At 44.5% G+C, this 17,176-nt stretch overlaps 1 protein-coding gene across 1 annotated transcript; it reads left to right on the top strand.

The window, feature by feature from the left end:
• The first annotated feature begins 1,452 nt into the window (after positions 1-1,452).
• On the top strand, positions 1,453-15,138 carry TMCO1 (transmembrane and coiled-coil domains 1). The gene is made up of 5 exons (XM_010165635.2): positions 1,453-1,540; positions 5,344-5,390; positions 6,013-6,080; positions 9,563-9,707; positions 14,787-15,138. Exons 1-5 carry the CDS (start codon positions 1,453-1,455, stop codon positions 14,883-14,885), a joined length of 447 nt encoding a protein of 148 aa, XP_010163937.2. The 3' UTR covers positions 14,886-15,138.
• Positions 15,139-17,176: the final 2,038 nt, after the last annotated feature.

Genomic DNA, 17,176 nt, shown 5'->3' with positions numbered 1-17,176 from the left:
GCCCAGAATTGGTTATGGAAAGAGCATTCTGTGAGCACTGGGTGTGTTGTGTCATCTGGCACCTCTCCCCAGCGTTCCCTCTGAGCAGACTTCCCTCTTTTATCCCCTTGTGCCAGCCTGCCCATTGGAGATATGCTTGTTCTTTGGAAAAACAATTGTGTCTTGCTACATTACCATGGAAGTGATGATGCTTGGGTATCTTGTTCAGGCTGGTGTGGTTTTTCTAAGCAGTTATGACTGACTTGCATATCACAGGCTTTTTCAGAAGCCAGCGCTACGAATCCTTGTGCAACTTCAAAGGCTGGCTTTCTTCTCACCTTTGTGTTTTGAAATCAAGGCTAGAGCCGTGCTCAGTTAGTAAGTGCTTCATGTGGGAGAGAGTCCTGATGCTCGGGTCTCTAAGCTGGTTCTGTGAGCTAATAAGGAGCCAAGTCTATTCATGGTAAATATGGTACAGGTACGTAGAGTTTAGAGTAAAAAAGGGCTGATAGCTGTTGTTAGACCATAGCTGTGCTTTACCACCCTATCACAGAATCACAGACTGGTTTGGGTTGGAAGGGACCTTAAAGCTCATCCAGTCCCAATCCCCCTGCCAGCAGCAGGGACACCTTCCACTAGACCAGGTTGCTCAAAGCCTCATCCAGCCTGGCCTGTCAACACTTCCAGGGAGGGGGCATCTACAACTTCCTTGGGCAACCTACTACTTGTAGTAGTCTTGTTATAGGCCTTAAATTAAAGGTCTCTCAGTTTCTGGGAAAGCTTTTCTTGCTGTGATCAGAGGAGCATTTACAGGTAGCTCACTCACTGGGTTGTAAGCCCACTATACTGGTTATGTTAGGTTTTTTTTTTGCTGCAGTGGTAGTTGTTTGCAGGTGCTTGTTGAGTGTCTGATTTGGGGTCTTAGTAACTTTGAGCTTAGGCTCTTACTTTTAAAATATTGGAAATGCTTCAGTACTAATTAATTGAAGAATGGAGAGGCTGTGGCCGACTGCTTGGGCAGCATTTCCCCCGAGAATGCCTGCCTGTGAAGAAGGGATGTACGAGAACACAGGCTTTCCTGTATTCTGCTTCCCACTGCAGATAATAGGGAGCAGAGCTTGTCACAAAGCTCTTTTTCATTACACTTGCTGAATCAAAAGTACTGTCTAGTACTAATGACAAATCAGCAAGGGTCATTTGAGCCAAAATTGTCCCCAGACTGCTCAGCTAACAATGTAATGAGTTTAAAATTAACCCTTTCAGTATTCCTATGTCTCATCCAGGGTTTTGAAATTATTATTATTTTTTAATCTTAAAGTGTTTGGTGAGGTCAGCCTTGGTGCTTTATAACATGTTGATTCTGAATATGTTCTTCGTTATACCTGGCTTCCTTTTGTGCCCCTGTTATCTAAAGGAATAAAATGTTTTGTTTGGTGTGTGGAAAAGGGGAGGTGGTATCCCAATGCACAAATGATGGAATATCTTTCTTTGCACTTGGCAGTGGAGAAGAAGAAGGAAACAATAACTGAATCAGCAGGCCGACAGCAGAAAAAGAAAATAGGTAAGGCTGGGAGGGGAGTGTGCTGCCCCAAGAATGGGGGAGAGTTGAGAAACTAGTAAAGGTGATTATCCTTTCCTTCCTTTCAAAGCTGTTAAAGTGGTACTGGAGCTGATTCTTGGCCTGGTGACTGGAATACAAATACTTTTGCCTTACTTCCTCAAGGCAAGAGGCATCTAAGCTTCTGATAGTTTTATTCAAGTGCAGAGAAGGACAGTGTCACTACAAGGAGCAGCACTTCTTGTTGAACTGGTTGCCTTTCTCTGATTTGAGCCTTTGTAGCCATGACTGTTATTAATTTGTGATGTCAAAGCTGTTTGCTGCAGTGCACTGTCAGCTTGCAGTAGCTGTATGACTTCATGATTGTGATTTGGGGATCATAGAATGGTTTGGGTTGGAAGGGACCTTAAAGCTCATCCAGTTCCAACCCCCCTGCCATCAGCAGGGACACCTTCCACTAGACCAGGTTGCTCAAAGCCTCATCCAGCCTGGGATCTTTCTCTTCCCCCCCCCCCAACCCTCCCCATTTGAACACTTCAGAGCTGAAGGTGTTTGCCTGTTAACTGTAAGTGAGCTTAGATTTATTTCAAGTTTGATAAATCAGTTTTTCTCAATTTTTAGTGTTTTATTTTTTCCATTCTTTTGCATTGTCAATAAGCTTAAGCCTTTCTTGGTAAAGGCAAGTACTGAACCATGCAAGAACAACATGGTAGGTGTTTAATGGACATGAACTTTAGAAAGTTCTGTTATCTGCAGGACTCTAAAGTAAAACGTGCAGCAAAGCCCAGTTAAATTATTACAGAAGCTGTGTCAGGAACACTTCTGAGAGCTCCTGGGAGTTGGTTTCCTCATTCCTCTGTAACACCAGGTAGCTGGATTAGTCATTTGATCTGTACAAAGCTTGGGAATAACTATAAACATATCTTCAAACAGTTCTTCCTAGGTATAAAACCTGTTATCATTAGACTCCTGAAGGGACAGGAGCCAAAATTCTTCCTCTTGTGCATTTTCAGTTCTTAATCTCAAGTAATCCCTGCGTGGGATGAATGCTACTTGGTGGGTAAGGCAACTTTTTCATGTTGTGCTGTTGTTACATATGATCATTTTTTAATGTGTGGCGTTTTTTTGCAGGACACCATCCAAGCTGTGTTCCTAGCAGAGAATATTTTACTTGTGCTTGGACTAAACTAATAAACAGTAGAATCCGAGGAATTCAGATGCTCCACCAATTTTTTTAGACACTGAAATCATCTTGTTTTGCAAATAAAAAACAAAGCACAAAGAGGCCAAGAACAGAACTTAGGAAATGACCACTGATTTTGTTTGCTGTGATGCTTTGTGGCCAAGCCTCAGATACCAAGACTGATTTTTTTTTTAATTATAATTTTTTTTAAGCAAATGCTGCTTAACTTCAGTGTCTCATTTGTTTTCAAGCAAAACTGAACTCTTGGTGTTTTTGAAAAATCAGCCCCTAAATGTCAGGCTGGACATCCAGAAAATCACTCACAGCTGTTAACTGCTTTAGAAATCTTCAATTCCAGTAACTTAGTGGATGTCATATCATTCTGCAAGGTGTTGCAGTGTTATAACAGCAAATGTACTTGTGCTGGAGTTCCTTTAAATTCTTCCATTCTAGTTTTTTTTTGGTTTTTAAAAAAAAAAGAGCAGAGGCTCTACAAGTCCCAGCCAGTGGTAGGGACCTGCCTCAGTTGCCATCTGTTTTGTGCACAGAATGAGGCAGGAGGGGTGTGTGTGTGTGTGATTTTACTTGGCTATGTAAGAGATGAATCATGCATGTACACAAGGAGGTAGGGTGAAAATTGTATGGGAAGGATTAATTTGGTGTTTCCTACTTATCAAACTTTTTAAGTGAACCAACGTCAGTCACGTTGTGTCTAAAGCACCTTTGACACTGCTGGAACAGCACAAGCACACCTTTAACATCACAGAATGGTTTGGGTTGGAAAGGACCTTAAAGCTCATCCAGTCCCAACCCCCCTGCCATCAGCAGGGACACCTTCCACTAGACCAGGTTGCTCAAAGCCTCATCCAACCTGGATGGATGGTGCAGCCTTCTGTCCTTTCAGCTTAAGGAGTGTGTTTATTAGCTTAAACTTTGCTATTGCTTTCTGTGTCTGTGTGCACCTAGAAGAAAAGAGAATGATGTTCCCAGTAGTCCACATAAGCTCTGGGTAGACAGCAAGACAAAACCAAACAAAAAAAGCCCAAGAAGCCAATGCTGGTGAAGATTATTCCTGTACCCTCGTGGTTTGTGTTCCAATGAGCAGAATATAGATGATTTTGGATTCCAGGCTGCTGCTTGTTGCCTCTTTCTCTGTGCCTCTCCCCAGCTGTACAGCAAAGTACTTTTGGGCAGGAATAGACCATTTAGGTCAGATGGTGGGACACTTGGAGCCTGTTTGTTTTGAATTTGTAGAAATGGGTGAGAAACAGGTCAGGTATTTTGGGGGGAACAGGGCTGTATTCTTTATGTAACCTTTAGCCCATCTAAATGGATGGTTAGTTATGTAGCAAGGGAAAAAACAAGTATTTGTGCCAAATGTGATTCCTAAAGAGCTGATCTCTGGTTGCTGAAATATCTCAGAACAAAACTCTCCACCTGGATCAGGAAGCAGGTGTCTGGAAAGTTCCTGCCCAAGGGGATGGTTTATAGTTAGGAGCAATTGAAAACAGCAGTGAAGATTCTAAGAATTGGTTAGAGGTGTTGCAGTTGCTTTTCATAACACTTACTGTGAGCCCCTGTATTTAGTGGGGGCTTGGAAGATAACAGTTGAGCTTCTGTGCTGTACCTCTTGTACCTTCTTGCTGGGCCTCTTGTACTGAAACTTCAGCAGGGATCCACTGGACAACTTGCATGCTGGATAGTCCTTGACAGCCTTTCTGCATGTGCTCTCTCTTATCTCACACTGTTCTTTGGGTATTTCTTCATTGTCCACATCCTTACTTCAGCTGGGTGTTCATCCAAGCACTGGCTGCCCCTCTGGATCCTCAGTCTGAGAGGAGCACAGTGGACAAATGGGCCAAGAAAGGTGGCATGTGGTGGATAATGCTTGAGGCCAGAGCAGCACTTCAATGAGGAGGAGCATGGAAAATGCTCTCCCAGAAAACTGGGTGTCTTTGAGGTTTAATGACTTAAGGACAGATTAAATTTCCTAAGTAGTATTTTAAAGTATTCTCTGCAAAGCACAGCAATACACACCTGACTGAAATTAACATAGAAAACATCTTTCCTTTTTTGGAGAATCTTTTAGGTGTGACAAGGGTCCAAAGTTCATTACCAAGACCAGCAGGATGTTAGCTTTGCTGAGGTGCAGCTCCTGGCTCTGTGTCCAGTTTCAGGGTCCCTTCTGACACCTCCAAAATGAAATCCTTATCGAATGTATTTATAACGGTGAGCCTGGTGTGTAGCAAATGGAGACTGCTCTCTTTCGGAAGGGTGGTACAGAGACACTGTCTTTGTTTTCTGGCCACATTGCTCATGCTACTGTGTTAGTTGGTTGAGTTAGCAGATTTGACATTCTGTGCATTTCTTTCAGAAGTGCTGAATGTGTCATTCTAACCTCCTCCTCTTTTGTGCCTACTGTGCTGCACGTTGCTGTGATGGAGAAGCAGTTGGCTGCGTACGGTTTTTCACTTCATACTGTCTGGCATAGAGAGTTGGAATTGGTTTTGGAAGTGTTAGTTGTTTGGAGAGCCAAAAAGGTTAAGTCTTCCTGGAAATGAAAACACTCTGGTTTCTAAGTTGGTATAACTGATTATAACTGTTGTTATTTTTCTCTTTCCAGAGAGACAAGAAGAGAAATTGAAGAATAACAACAGAGACTTGTCAATGGTAAGAAAATAAAAGCTAGTTCCTGACTGCTGAAGGTTTTAGTCATCTTTCCAACGGAAAGACTTTGTTCAACTGGCAAACATAGCAGTTTTTCCTCCTGACAGGTCCTTCTGGATTATATCTAATAGCTACAGATTTCAGTATGAACCACAGAGTTCTCTAGTAATTACTGCTTCATCTCATGCCCAACCTTAGCTATTTTCGTCTTTCTAAATCTCCATGATGTTTTCAAAGTAGAATTAATTTGTCTGACTTCCTGTTGTAAGTTCTGTCTTCATAATGATCCCCTACTGACTGGTTGTATAGGCTTAACAAAAAAGAAACAACCTGTGAAAGCTAACAGGACAATTCTTCAGGATTTTGTTGTTTTGGTTCTTTTTTTTTACCTGAAGCAGCTCTTTACATCAGTGGTCCACTCTGGGTCTGCCTTTGTACCCAGCTGTTGACCAGACTTCTCTCTGAGTTCTGCAGTCACTTTTACAATCCATCTGGCCTTCTGAGTCATCTTTTTTTCTGTCTAAATTCCAGCGATGCTGTACAAAGCCTGTTCTTAAGGGTCTGAGCCCATAATCCCTCAGTGTGGGCCTGCTCTTTTGATTATCTCTGACCTTTCTGCTTGCAGGTTCGGATGAAATCTATGTTTGCCATTGGCTTCTGCTTCACTGCCTTGATGGGAATGTTTAACTCCATGTAAGTATCAACTTCCTGGATTTTCCCTACAGTTTAATGGTGAACTCCACTTTCCCTGAAGTGTTGGAGTGACAGAGTCCATCCAAGAACCATCATTAATCTGTCTAAAATAGATCAATATTTCATATGAAGATGTGACTGTTTGGCCACAACGCACATGTTCAGCTCAAGAGGGAACACTGCATCCTCAGTGCAATCAAACTGAACAAATTACATTCAATCTAGACACAACTCTAACATCCTTGCTGCTTGGGACCATCTTGATTAGGACAAGCTTGGTAGATGTCAGGCAAGCAGCTGCAGCTTCTTTGGCTTTGCTGTAATAGTGTGGCCAAAGAATGCCCTCGCAAGCAAAACTGGGTCAGCTCCCTTGCCCTTAGAAATGAGCTATAATTGCAGAGTTAATTGTTGCCCTACTTAAGATGATCAGAGTCAAGATACTAACAAGTCCAGGCATGGGCTCTAATCTTCCTTTGTTTTAAAAATGACCTGGGATAGGTCTAGTTTAAAAAAAAAAAAAAAACCAACTAGTTTTTGCATGGTTATAGACAGCTTTGTTTCAGACATGCAAAACTGAAAGACTGTACTTGGCTCTTAAAACTTGATTCAGTCTTGAAATGTGAACTTGCCATTGGCTGCTAAATCTGAAGATGACTTGAATATGGTTAGTATGACCTTTGGGAGGCTGCTTAATATCTGGGCAATATACTTTGTCCTGCAAACATGAATTTGTGTTTTTGGGAACCAAAACCTCTAGTGTCTGTGCTGGCAATCCCCAGGATAGTCAGTTGTTATTTTACTGCTGGTCTGTGGGTGGATAAATTTGCAAACAGGGTAACATAATAACACAAGTGCCACTCTGGCCTCTGTTTATTCAACTTAGTCAGACTTCAGCATCTAACATTCCTTGGAATGCTGTGAAAATAAGCAGAGGAACACAGCACTAAAGGACTTCAAAATTTGGGTACAGTCTTGAGTCATTGATGTTTCATTTCATGGCAGCCCTGAGTGGGGATGGAGGTGCATTGTGAGTCATGTGCTCAGTGACACAGCGTCCATGGGGGATTTGTCGTGCTGCACCTGAGGCATTCAAGTGCTTGCCTAGCTTTTTGGCTACAATAAAACCCCTACCACCACTGCTGGCTCTGAAACAAACTGAGAAACAAAGTTAAACAAAACACAACACCCTTTGCTGCCCACTTTCCTAGAGGAAGAGGCAATTCAGAGTATGCCATGGCTGACAAGTGTTACAAGACTATAAAACCATTAAGAGCTTCAGGAGTTTAGCTAAATTGTGGTTTGGTTAAGTTTTGGTTAAATCTTGTGTGGCTCCTTGTTCCATAGACATTAACCTAAAAAAATGAGTTTATTGGTTTCTTCTCCTTTAAGACCACCACATTTACTTGTCTTGCTCCTCTTTTGAGGATTCCTGCCCACAGAGACCATGCTATGAGCCACAGAGTTGAGAAGCCTTGGGGCATATCTTTCCTTTAACTGTCTCTTTCTTTAGGGAGAACTTGAACATGAGTAGCAGGAGTATCCAGAGAGCTCACTGCTTGTTCAAATTGGAATAGCTTTCTTGCTCATAGCTGAGGCTAATGAATTAAAATCTAAAGATTTGGCTATCTTGCCTTTGTGGCTAGATAGTTAGTTTTTTGCTCCTTTTCTTGGTACAAGGTAGCTAGTACATTTGTATGTGGATGGCAGCTTGGTTGGGTTGTACCTGCACTGTCTGAAGCTGGTAGAATGGTTTGATGGAGGTTGTTCTCAATCAAGTATTGTCATTCTCTTGACACAGCATAAAGAGCAGCTGCTTATCTCTCGGAAGGGGAGTACTTCAGTCAGGAGTTCAAGAGGCTCTTAGGCTCCCTCTGGGAAGCTGCTGCTGCCAGGTCATCCACGGGGGTGCTGTGGGTGTGGTGTGAAAAGGAAGAAAAGGGTGGCTGACACCTGCAATGGCTGTAGCCTAATTTGCTTGCCTTTCCTGTTCTTGAATGAGTTCATTGCTCTGGGGGATAAAAGGAGCTGGGAATTGCATGGAAGTAGCATGATGTGCTGCCCTTTGGACAAGTACTATGCAGACGATGCTACTCTGTGGCTGGGCACCTCACCTTTGCCAAGTGCCAGCTTATTAAAATGTTAATTACTGTGATGACTGGCTCTTTCTTAGAGTGTCAGTAGTGATGAGGCAGCAGGGTGGACCATGCTGGAAGGATATCTAAGTGTGAAGAAGGCTTGTTTAAATCCAAAGAGCAGAATGCTGTACTGAAGATGAGTAGCTGAGTGACTGTTGTGGCTTAAAAGCTGCACTAGGGCAGTAAGATCTGTAGTGGTGGTGGCCTCCAAGCACATTGGACTTCTCCTGGGAGAGAAATCAGCTTCTGTGTGTCTCAATTTTCTCTTGTGGGAAGCTTTTTAATGCAGTCAGTTCTTAGTCTTACTCTGAGTTGTGCATTTCAGTAGCCCTTCATGATAACTGTGAAAACCTGCTGGAATTAAAAGCAGGTACCTGGGGGTGCTACTGCTGAAGTACTTGTCATTTTTTTTTTTACGCAGAATTTGAAGCCACTGGGGGATGTTACAGGGAGATAAACATCCTTTCCTAGCTCTTTTGCCAAACTGCCTGTGAGATGTAAACAAAGTTGGCGTGTGTTTGAGCTGGAGCTGTGTGAATGCATCTCCACAGGAAAGAACGCTCATTTAGGATCTCTTGAAACAAGAAACACCTGTTAGAAAATCAGTGCATGCAGAGAAAATAACATCCAAATATGCACATGCTGATGAGGCATCATACACACTTACTTCAAAAGATTAGGTCGACTGTCTGGGTTGGGAGAAATCTTTGCAAACTGGCCAGAATTCACACTCTGCTTGATGCCCTGGAATGTGGACCTGGAGGAGTTCCAGGAGCAGTACAGCCTGCTTGGAATATGTGGTATCATCCTGCCTCTGCACTGCCTTTGTCTTCAGAGCTAATGCGGAGAAGACTGTTAGTATTAAAAGACATTCTGTTGATGGCTCTTGGGCAACGTTCTTATGCTGAGAAGTATAACTGCTCTAGGAAAGGAAAAGGTGGTGTCTTTGGTTTTATTTTGCTTAAAAAATGCTCTTTTGCTTAAAGCAAAGAGTCCATGTTTTTGCAGTAAGTGCAATCCAGCAGGGTGATAGTCATCCATCTTCTAGTCAAGTGCTGACTGTGTTCTGGGGAGTAATCTTTTTAAATAAAATGCACCAGTAAAGGGCAAAACACCAATCGAGGTTTCATGAACCAACAGGTTGTCCAGGTGATCACTTCAATCACTGTGAAACACTTTGCCTCTGACTATGGCAAAGCTGTTACTGAGGGAAGCCTACTTACCCTGGGAATGGCTGGGTGTGGAGGTCTTGTCTGCTGTGACAGCCTGTTGAAGATGCTCACTTATTCTTTCTACAGCCAAAGTCTCTTACTGTTCCCAGTTGTGATCCAGTGCTCTTCTTTCCAGATTTGATGGCCGAGTGGTGGCAAAGCTTCCGTTTATCCCCCTCTCGTACATCCAAGGTCTCTCTCACCGCAACCTTCTGGGTGAGGATTACACTGACTGCTCCTTCATCTTCCTCTACATTCTCTGCACAATGTCTATCAGACAGGTGAGTACACTGCTGTGCCTTCTCCACGCATGGAGCAGGGAAAGCACATCTCCATCCATAAAGCTGGGTTTATTACTGCTGTCCAGTTCTGCATGTCTAATCTTTGATCTCTTTGTGGTTTCTGTGTTTGCCTTTCACTCCTATGCTTCATATTCAAAGGAATTCTAGATTGGCATCATAAAAACAGCCACTGTCCTGGACTGGTGTGGGAGACTTGACTGGAGACTTGCACTGGGGTGTTAGGACAGAGTTTGCAGAAATAGGTATCTTATGTGTGTGTCTGACAGCTTTGTGGATTGCCCCACCAAGAGATTGTCTCCATCAGAAGCCAATCTAAGTACTGCTTCTCAGTAATCATGACATTTACAGTAATGGGAGAGAAGTGTAGCAACTTTATTGGTGGCTTGAGGTTCTATAAAGGTTTAATCAGTCCATAAATTTGCTAGACAAGTGAGGAAAGAGTTAAACCTGTTCTTTTGGGTTTGCCCTTCCTGTTTTTGCTGACTCCTTGATTTATTTATTTATTTATTTATTTATTTATTTCCCCCAGTCTTAAGTATTTTACCTTTGGTGTTGAGACTCTCCCAGTGTTAGGGATGTGACACAGAAAGAGGGTCTGATATGCTAAGCCAAGAGAAGGCTACAGATAGCTCCTCAGCAAAGCTGGTTAGTCCCAGCTTTTGAAAAGAGAAACCTTCCCTGGTGGGATTTAACAGACAGACAGGCAGACGAGGTGCTCAGGGACATGGGTTAGAGGTGGAATTGGCAGTGTTGGGTTTATGGTTGGACTCAATGATCTTAAAGGTCTTTTCCAACCACTGTGATTCTGTGATCAGTGAGGATAAGGGAAGTGTCTGTTCAGGAAGGTTCACTAGTGGCAGAATGGCTGGTAAGGACAATTTGTCCTTCTCACTGCAACCAGAGGTCTACTTTGATTAACCAAATTTCTCCAGAGAGTGCCCACGATAAGTTAATAGATCTGCTCTTCTGTATTTATATTTTTCTTTGATTCACTTCCTGAATTCTTGCTGCTGATTTTCTCCTTGACCAACTTGTTGCTTTTCCTCAGGGGGAGCCAAAGGACTTCAGAGTACCAAAGGCCAGGGCCTTCCTCATTCTGTTTGCTGCAAGATAAATCTTGTTTCACTTCCCAGTAATTGGAGCAGTGCTTGCTGCTTTGAAAGAAATGAGACCTTTTTAGCTCCTGGGATCACCTTCCTGAATTCCTGGGATGCTGTGGTCTGAGGCTGTTCCTTCAGGCAATCTTGTCTGGTGCTGCTGTGTTACTCACCTGTTACCTGGAAAGTCCCTTCTTTCCAGTGTTGCAGATTATTATGTGAAAGTAAATAGCACCATCAGCAAAATTTTTCACTGGGTTGATTGGGGGACTCCCTTGCTGAAAAATCCCCCCTTTTTTTTTTGTCCAAAAAATGTAATTCCTGTGGTTAGTTCTAGTCCTGGGCATTTCCTGATCTTCCCTATTGTGAAATCAGTAGACAGCATGAACTGAGTGGTGGTCCAGTCTGTTGCTGGGCTGAAATGCTCAGCTGTTTGCAGCGGGTTGGGCTTTAAGAGAAATTCTGGAGAGGGGAAAAAAAATTGCCCTTGTGCTTGAGAGTTCATGCTGATGGCCCTGTGGAGAACAGAAGTTACTTTATTGCTTTGGAGAGGGGTGATTTTGCTCTGAAGTGTTAGACTGACATCTTCACAGCGCTGCCTTATCTGTGTGATTGTGGTTAACTGTACCTGCAGCTCTCCAGCTGTTAGGCAGCTCGGTTTCTTCCTCCTTGCTACGTGGAGGGAAGGGCAGAGACTGGCCACATTAGTTTGTGCAAAAGCTGGGAACTGAAGCTGGGTTTGCTGGCATCCTGCTCTTGACTTTATTGCTATTTGAAAGAACTGATAACAGCATGGGGAAGAGGACTTTGAAGGACTGTGAGAGGCCAGGGGGGAGAGGGAAAGAAAGTAATTAAGGATTTAAAATGGTGCCAAAGACTTGTGTTTAGTGTTTATCTCACTAGGTCAGCTTCAAAACAGCTGTTAGCCCAAGGGAGGAGTACTGATGTGGGAGTTAGTGTCTGGCTTGATGCTGCTAACACAAGAGGAGGAGTGGAAATGTACCAAAAGTCAGGGAACAGGTTGCAAACAAGCTAGGGAGACTATACATCCATCAGCCTTCTCTTAAATCTTGGAGCTGCCTGTGAAGGGATCAAAGGCAGGGAAGAGAGATGTCCCTGTGGAGTTCAGAAGTAGAGGAACTCTTATATGTGTGTGTGTGGAGGAAAAAAAGTGACCTGGAGGGAAATGCAGGGGAGTATGTGAGGGTGGGGAGACTAACTGGATGGTGATTAACCTGACATTAGTGGGACAGGCAGTAGCAGCATCAGGCAGTCTCTTCATGTGGTCCTCAGGCATGTGAGGGTGATAAACTCTTCAAACACAGACGGGGAAGCTTGCTGCCTGTGACCTGGCCAGCATCTCCCGAAATAGTCAACTCGCAGTGAGTAACTTCCTTTGCGCCGTTCCCAGCTCTCCCTGGCACGTAAATCCTGTCCCCTAGTTCCTCCTGCCTTCCTGTTTGGAGAGAGGAGGCTTGCTGGGAGAGGCCTTCCAAAGGTCCTTGAGCTGTTGGGTTTCAGCTGGGAAAGTCTGCTGCTGGGCTGGGCGGGAGGCATAATGTCAGGGTTACATCCTCTGTCCCTGCTCCTGTTTCTGAACTCCCAGCCTTCACCTGTGCTGTTTGTGAGGAGGAATATGGGGCTGTTCCTCAGGCGTTTGCTCGTCTTCATTTCCTTTTCACACACGCCTGAGCTGTAGATTAGGCTGCTTCTCTCTGAGATGTGTTCCCAGTGGGAAGGGGAGCCAGCAATTATCCCTACTGCCAGGAGTGTACTTTCCCACGCGGCCTGATCTTGGGGCAGGGAGCCACTTGCTGCTGCCTTGTCTTTGAGGCCCCATCTGGGCTTGAAGACAAAAGCAGAAGCAGCTTCTGTCCTTCCTGCAGTTATTTGAGGAGAGTTCAGGAGAGTTCAGATGAGGAGTTTGGATCCTTAAGTCTTATAGTCTTCCCTCTCTATTCGTGAAGGTGATGGTCTTGTTTGTGTTGGAAGTAGACTCTGCAGGCTTCCTTGTGCAACATGGTGCACAGCAGACAGGACAGGGTTCTGCTGGTCCTTACTCCAGCCCCACTGTTTCCAGCTGTGCACACTTCAGGATTGATGTCCAACAAGACTTGCTTTGCAGCTAGTGCAGGAGGCTAGCTGCCTTCCACAGCGAGGAGATGACCCCTATGGAAAGATAATGCTGGAGAATGACTGTAGTCTTGAATCCACATACAGACAAGCTGTCATTTCTCTTCCTCTTGGAACTATTCATGTGGAGTAAACCTCTCAAGATGGAGTAAACTTTAGCACCACAGTTTTAATCCCTTGATATTCAAAGGAACAGGGAGGAGGTAGTGCACACTTCTCTGCTTCCATGGATGCTCTGGTAGGATCTCTGCTCTGCTCTGCTCCATGGGTGAGCCAGTACAAAGCTGGTAGGATCCTGATCCTGCCTGATGCTGACTCTGCAGCACCCTCTGGTGTTGCTGAATTTGTCCTTTAGCTTCTTTTGTTTTCTTTCTTCTGTCCCTCTCATGATTAAAGGAGGCTTTGAAAAGAGGAACCACACGGTGTCTCCCACAGTGAAATGCTCTCATATATAATCAGTTGCTGAATTATCAGCCAGTGGCTGATTTATGTAGGCCACGGACTAAACCTGGTGTAACTCCTTTTCAAGTGTTCCTTTCCTTTATGTTCATGCTTGTGTGTGGGCTGAAACCTTCCTTCTCATAGTCTCTACCCAGAATTATTCCCATTTTATTTTATTTTTTTTAGCTACTGTGGAATTATGAACCTCTGTCTGCTTTTTTTTAAGTTCAAAAACTGTCTGACCTTGCTATCTGACCTATCCTGACAGTTATTTTGGAGAGACCACTCAGGTTTGAAGAGAATCCTCCTTCCTCTTGTTGTTTTGATAGCCAGGACTTAGCTGGTGACATGAGGGGGACACAATTGTTGTTTTCTTCTTTCTCTCACATCAGATTTTGCCAGTACTGCACGAGCAGCATCTTGAGCTGTAGTTATTTACAGTGAAGGATGAAACTGAAAGTGATAGCTCTTTGTAGTTGCACTGTTGCAAAATTTAAAAGGAATTGCATATAAATCGATGAAAACTTCAAGCTTTTAAATATTCTACTGTGAGATTTTTTTTTTTTTTGGCTAATGCCTGGCTCTGCTACTTAATTCTTTCCTTGTTTGTTGTCTTCCAGTGAAACACCCTGCTCAGATGCAGATGATGTCATCTCAGTAGTCAGTTTGTGGGTTTTGCTGCATATGTCCTGTTGTACTGCATGTCTCCACCAAGCCATTGTTCTGCCTGCATCACTAGCATTCATGCTAATTCTGTGCTTAAGCTCCTGACTTGAACTTGGCACACACTCTGGTTGCCATGTTGGCTGACCCAAATTCCGTCTGCATTAGGAGAGAGCCTTCCTCGCCAGCTTGCAGACCCTCAGGCTCTGATGGCCACCATCAACAGGGATTTCTGGGTCTTGTCAAAACTGAGGGCTGCTTTGGTCCTGCCTGTGAGCAGATGTTAGGAACCTGCTCCTGCGTGTGCACTGCAGTTAAATTGCAAAGACAACTATTGTCGGTTGATTTTTAAACCAACCCATGTGCAAAAACATTAATGAGGTACCTGCCAGCTGTGTGGTGTGGTGTGGAGCTGGAGGTAGAAAAGAATCTTCAACCAAAATGTGGGTTTAATGATCAGAAGGCTTTTGCTGAGGTGGGGGAGAGTGGCCCAGCTCTAGTTGTAGCCATTGTGTGTGGTTGTCTGGCTCTACTAAGCTTTTTTTGAATGTATAGGGATAGAGGTCCAATATAGAGTAGCCAGACTGGTAAGGCTATGTGGGTTGAATCTGTTGAAACTAGTGGGCAGGTTGTACTTGTAAGCAGAGTTGGGTTTTCTTCCTCTTTTGGTTTCTCTCTCATCATGATCTGACGCTGTCCTGCTTTTCTGTTCTCGTTTCTGCAGAACATCCAGAAGATGCTCGGTCTTGCTCCTTCCCGGGCTGCCACCAAGCAAGCAGGGGGATTCCTTGGCCCGCCACCTCAGGCAGGGAAGTTCTCCTAAAGCACAGTTACAGCCTTCGCTGAAGGTCTGACCAGTGCACAAGACTGCCTTTGGGAGGTAACGAGATGGGATTCTCCACCAGGCTTCATGTGTCCAAAACCAGCCTATGCAGTATTGGCCACAGTGTTGGAAACATCTTCCATATGGAGTATTCTACCAGCAGTTGTTTACTCATCAAACTAAGAAAGTTCTCAGAAGATAACTTGTCCTTTTGTTTCTGGTGTTTCTGAGAAATAAATGGCATGGGTGTGTTGATTTAGATGTCTCTTAATTGTGCTGTGGGATGAGTAGAAATACCTTGATGTAGCGCAGTTCATTTAGTCATGGAAATCTATTCAGGTAGCAACACCAAGGTCTGTGAAGCGGGTAACTTGGAAAATTCAGAACAACCATGCTGTGAAGTGACTCTTGTCTTGTACATGCTGGCTGTAGCCTTCTGTAGCAGGGAGCTGGCTGGGTAGTTATGCTTATTTTCGCTTTGCAAACCTTCTAGTGTGGAGGATGAGGGTTATTTGTTGGTGTAGGTGACTGGAGACCCTGGAACGTGGCCCTGTGCCAGGCTACCCTTGAAGGTTGCAAGTGTTTCTGGAGGTACTGTCAGCCTGTGTCTTCCTGGTGGAGTACAGCCCTGCAGATTTCTGTGGCATTGTACAGCTTCTATAAAAATTGCTTGTTTAAGCAGAATCTGCTCAAGTACCGAGGGCTGGAGCAGCTCTGCTGTGAGGACAGGCTGAGAGAGTTGGGGCTGTTCAGCCTGGAGAAGAGAAGGCTCCGGGGAGATCTTATAGCGGCCTCCCAGTACCTGAAGGGCCTACAAGAAAGCTGAGGAAGGACTTTTCATAAGGGCAGTTAGTGACAAAACAAAGGGAAATGGGTTTAAGCTGAAAGAGGGCAGGTTTAGATTAGATATGAGGAAGAAGTTCGTCCTGTGAGGGTGGTCAGACACTGGAACAGGTTTCCCAAGGAAGTTGTGGCTGCTCCTCCCTGGAAGTGTTTAAGGCCAGGTTGGATGAGGCTTTGAGCAACCTGGTCTAGTGGAAGGTGTCCCTGCTGCTGGCAGGGGGGTTGGAACTGGATGAGCTTTAAGGTCCCTTCCAACCCAAACCATTCTGTGATTCTAAACCTGGCCTTGGAACTTGAGTAAACAGTTAAATTATGCTGGTGTCATCCACTGCTCCCGACCCCTTTATCACCTGAGTGGTTATGACAGCAGCATTTTTGCTCATGCCTCTTGGTTTTTACTGCCAAGCAGCCTGATGATCAGTGTGCCTCTTAAAAGGCTTCCTTCTTAGACCAGGGAGCTTCCTACACTGTCTTCTGCTTTGCCAAATAATTCTCTGCTTCAGTCTGGTTGGCTGGAGCCCGCTCACCTTCTTTCAAAGATGTGAATAAATCTTGCTGCCCCTCTCAAGTGAGGCTGGCAGTTTTCCTGGCTATTGATTTCTTGCTTCTGTCACCAGAGGTTTGTCACGTGGTACCTCTTACTGAGAGGTTTTGACTGGATGCATGACAAGGGGATAAATGTGAACCAGCTTATGGCAGTGTGGGGCATATGCAATACCGAATTAAATACTAAATATTGGATTAATTCTCACTAAAAAAGTATGGGGCACTTTGATAGGATTATTTAAAGATAAATCATGAGTGTGGATGTTCTGCCTCTCAAAAATGAGTATTTGGTGGGTCAAGGAAAACATCTAGTGTGTACTGATGCTGCCTGGCTCTCAGGCTGCTTTTTTGACTTACCACTGTGTCCAGTGTAGCTACAGCCTTCCCCGGGGAGCAGCCCTGGTTGTGTAATTCCCATTTCCCTCTCTTAATTCAAGGTTCTGATCCCACAGCGAAGCCAAAATCACCCTGGCCTGTTACCTGCATGGGTCAGCTTCACTGAAGTAGTTTATTCTCCACCATGTAGTTGTTGGATCCAACTAAGACAGCTCAATCTGATGGGGGATAAGGACAAATTACACTGTAATGGCTTCAGAAGGGTTATGTGCAGTGCAGTAACTCTTGCTGCTGCTGTGAGAAGTGTTGCCCGTGTTGCATCACACCACGCTTTGTCACGAGTCAGAGAATCGTAGAATCAGTGTTGTGAGTTGGGAGGGACCCACAAGGATCATCGAGTCCAACTCTTGCCCTGGCACAGGACAGTCACAACATTCAGACCATGTCCCTAAGGGCCTTGGCCAAATGCTGCTGGCATCTGGTCAGGCTTGGTGCCATCAGCACCTCCCTGGGGAGCCTGTTCCAGTGCTCCACCACCCTCTGCCTCAAGAACCTTTTCCTCATGG

Source organism: Antrostomus carolinensis, unplaced genomic scaffold (assembly GCF_000700745.2).
Source record: "Antrostomus carolinensis isolate BGI_N321 unplaced genomic scaffold, ASM70074v2 scaffold39253, whole genome shotgun sequence".
Classification (NCBI taxonomy): domain Eukaryota; kingdom Metazoa; phylum Chordata; class Aves; order Caprimulgiformes; family Caprimulgidae; genus Antrostomus; species Antrostomus carolinensis.
This window is presented reverse-complemented; position numbering and strand designations above follow the sequence as displayed.

Coding starts and splice junctions, on each gene's coding strand:
- TMCO1 (XM_010165635.2), top strand. CDS start 1,453: ATGGAATATCTTTCTTTGCACTTGGCAGTGGAGAAGAAGAAGGAAACA. Junction 1,541..5,343: donor ACAGCAGAAAAAGAAAATAG/GTAAGGCTGGGA, acceptor TTCTCTTTCCAG/AGAGACAAGAAGAGAAATTG. Junction 6,081..9,562: donor ATGGGAATGTTTAACTCCAT/GTAAGTATCAAC, acceptor TCTTCTTTCCAG/ATTTGATGGCCGAGTGGTGG.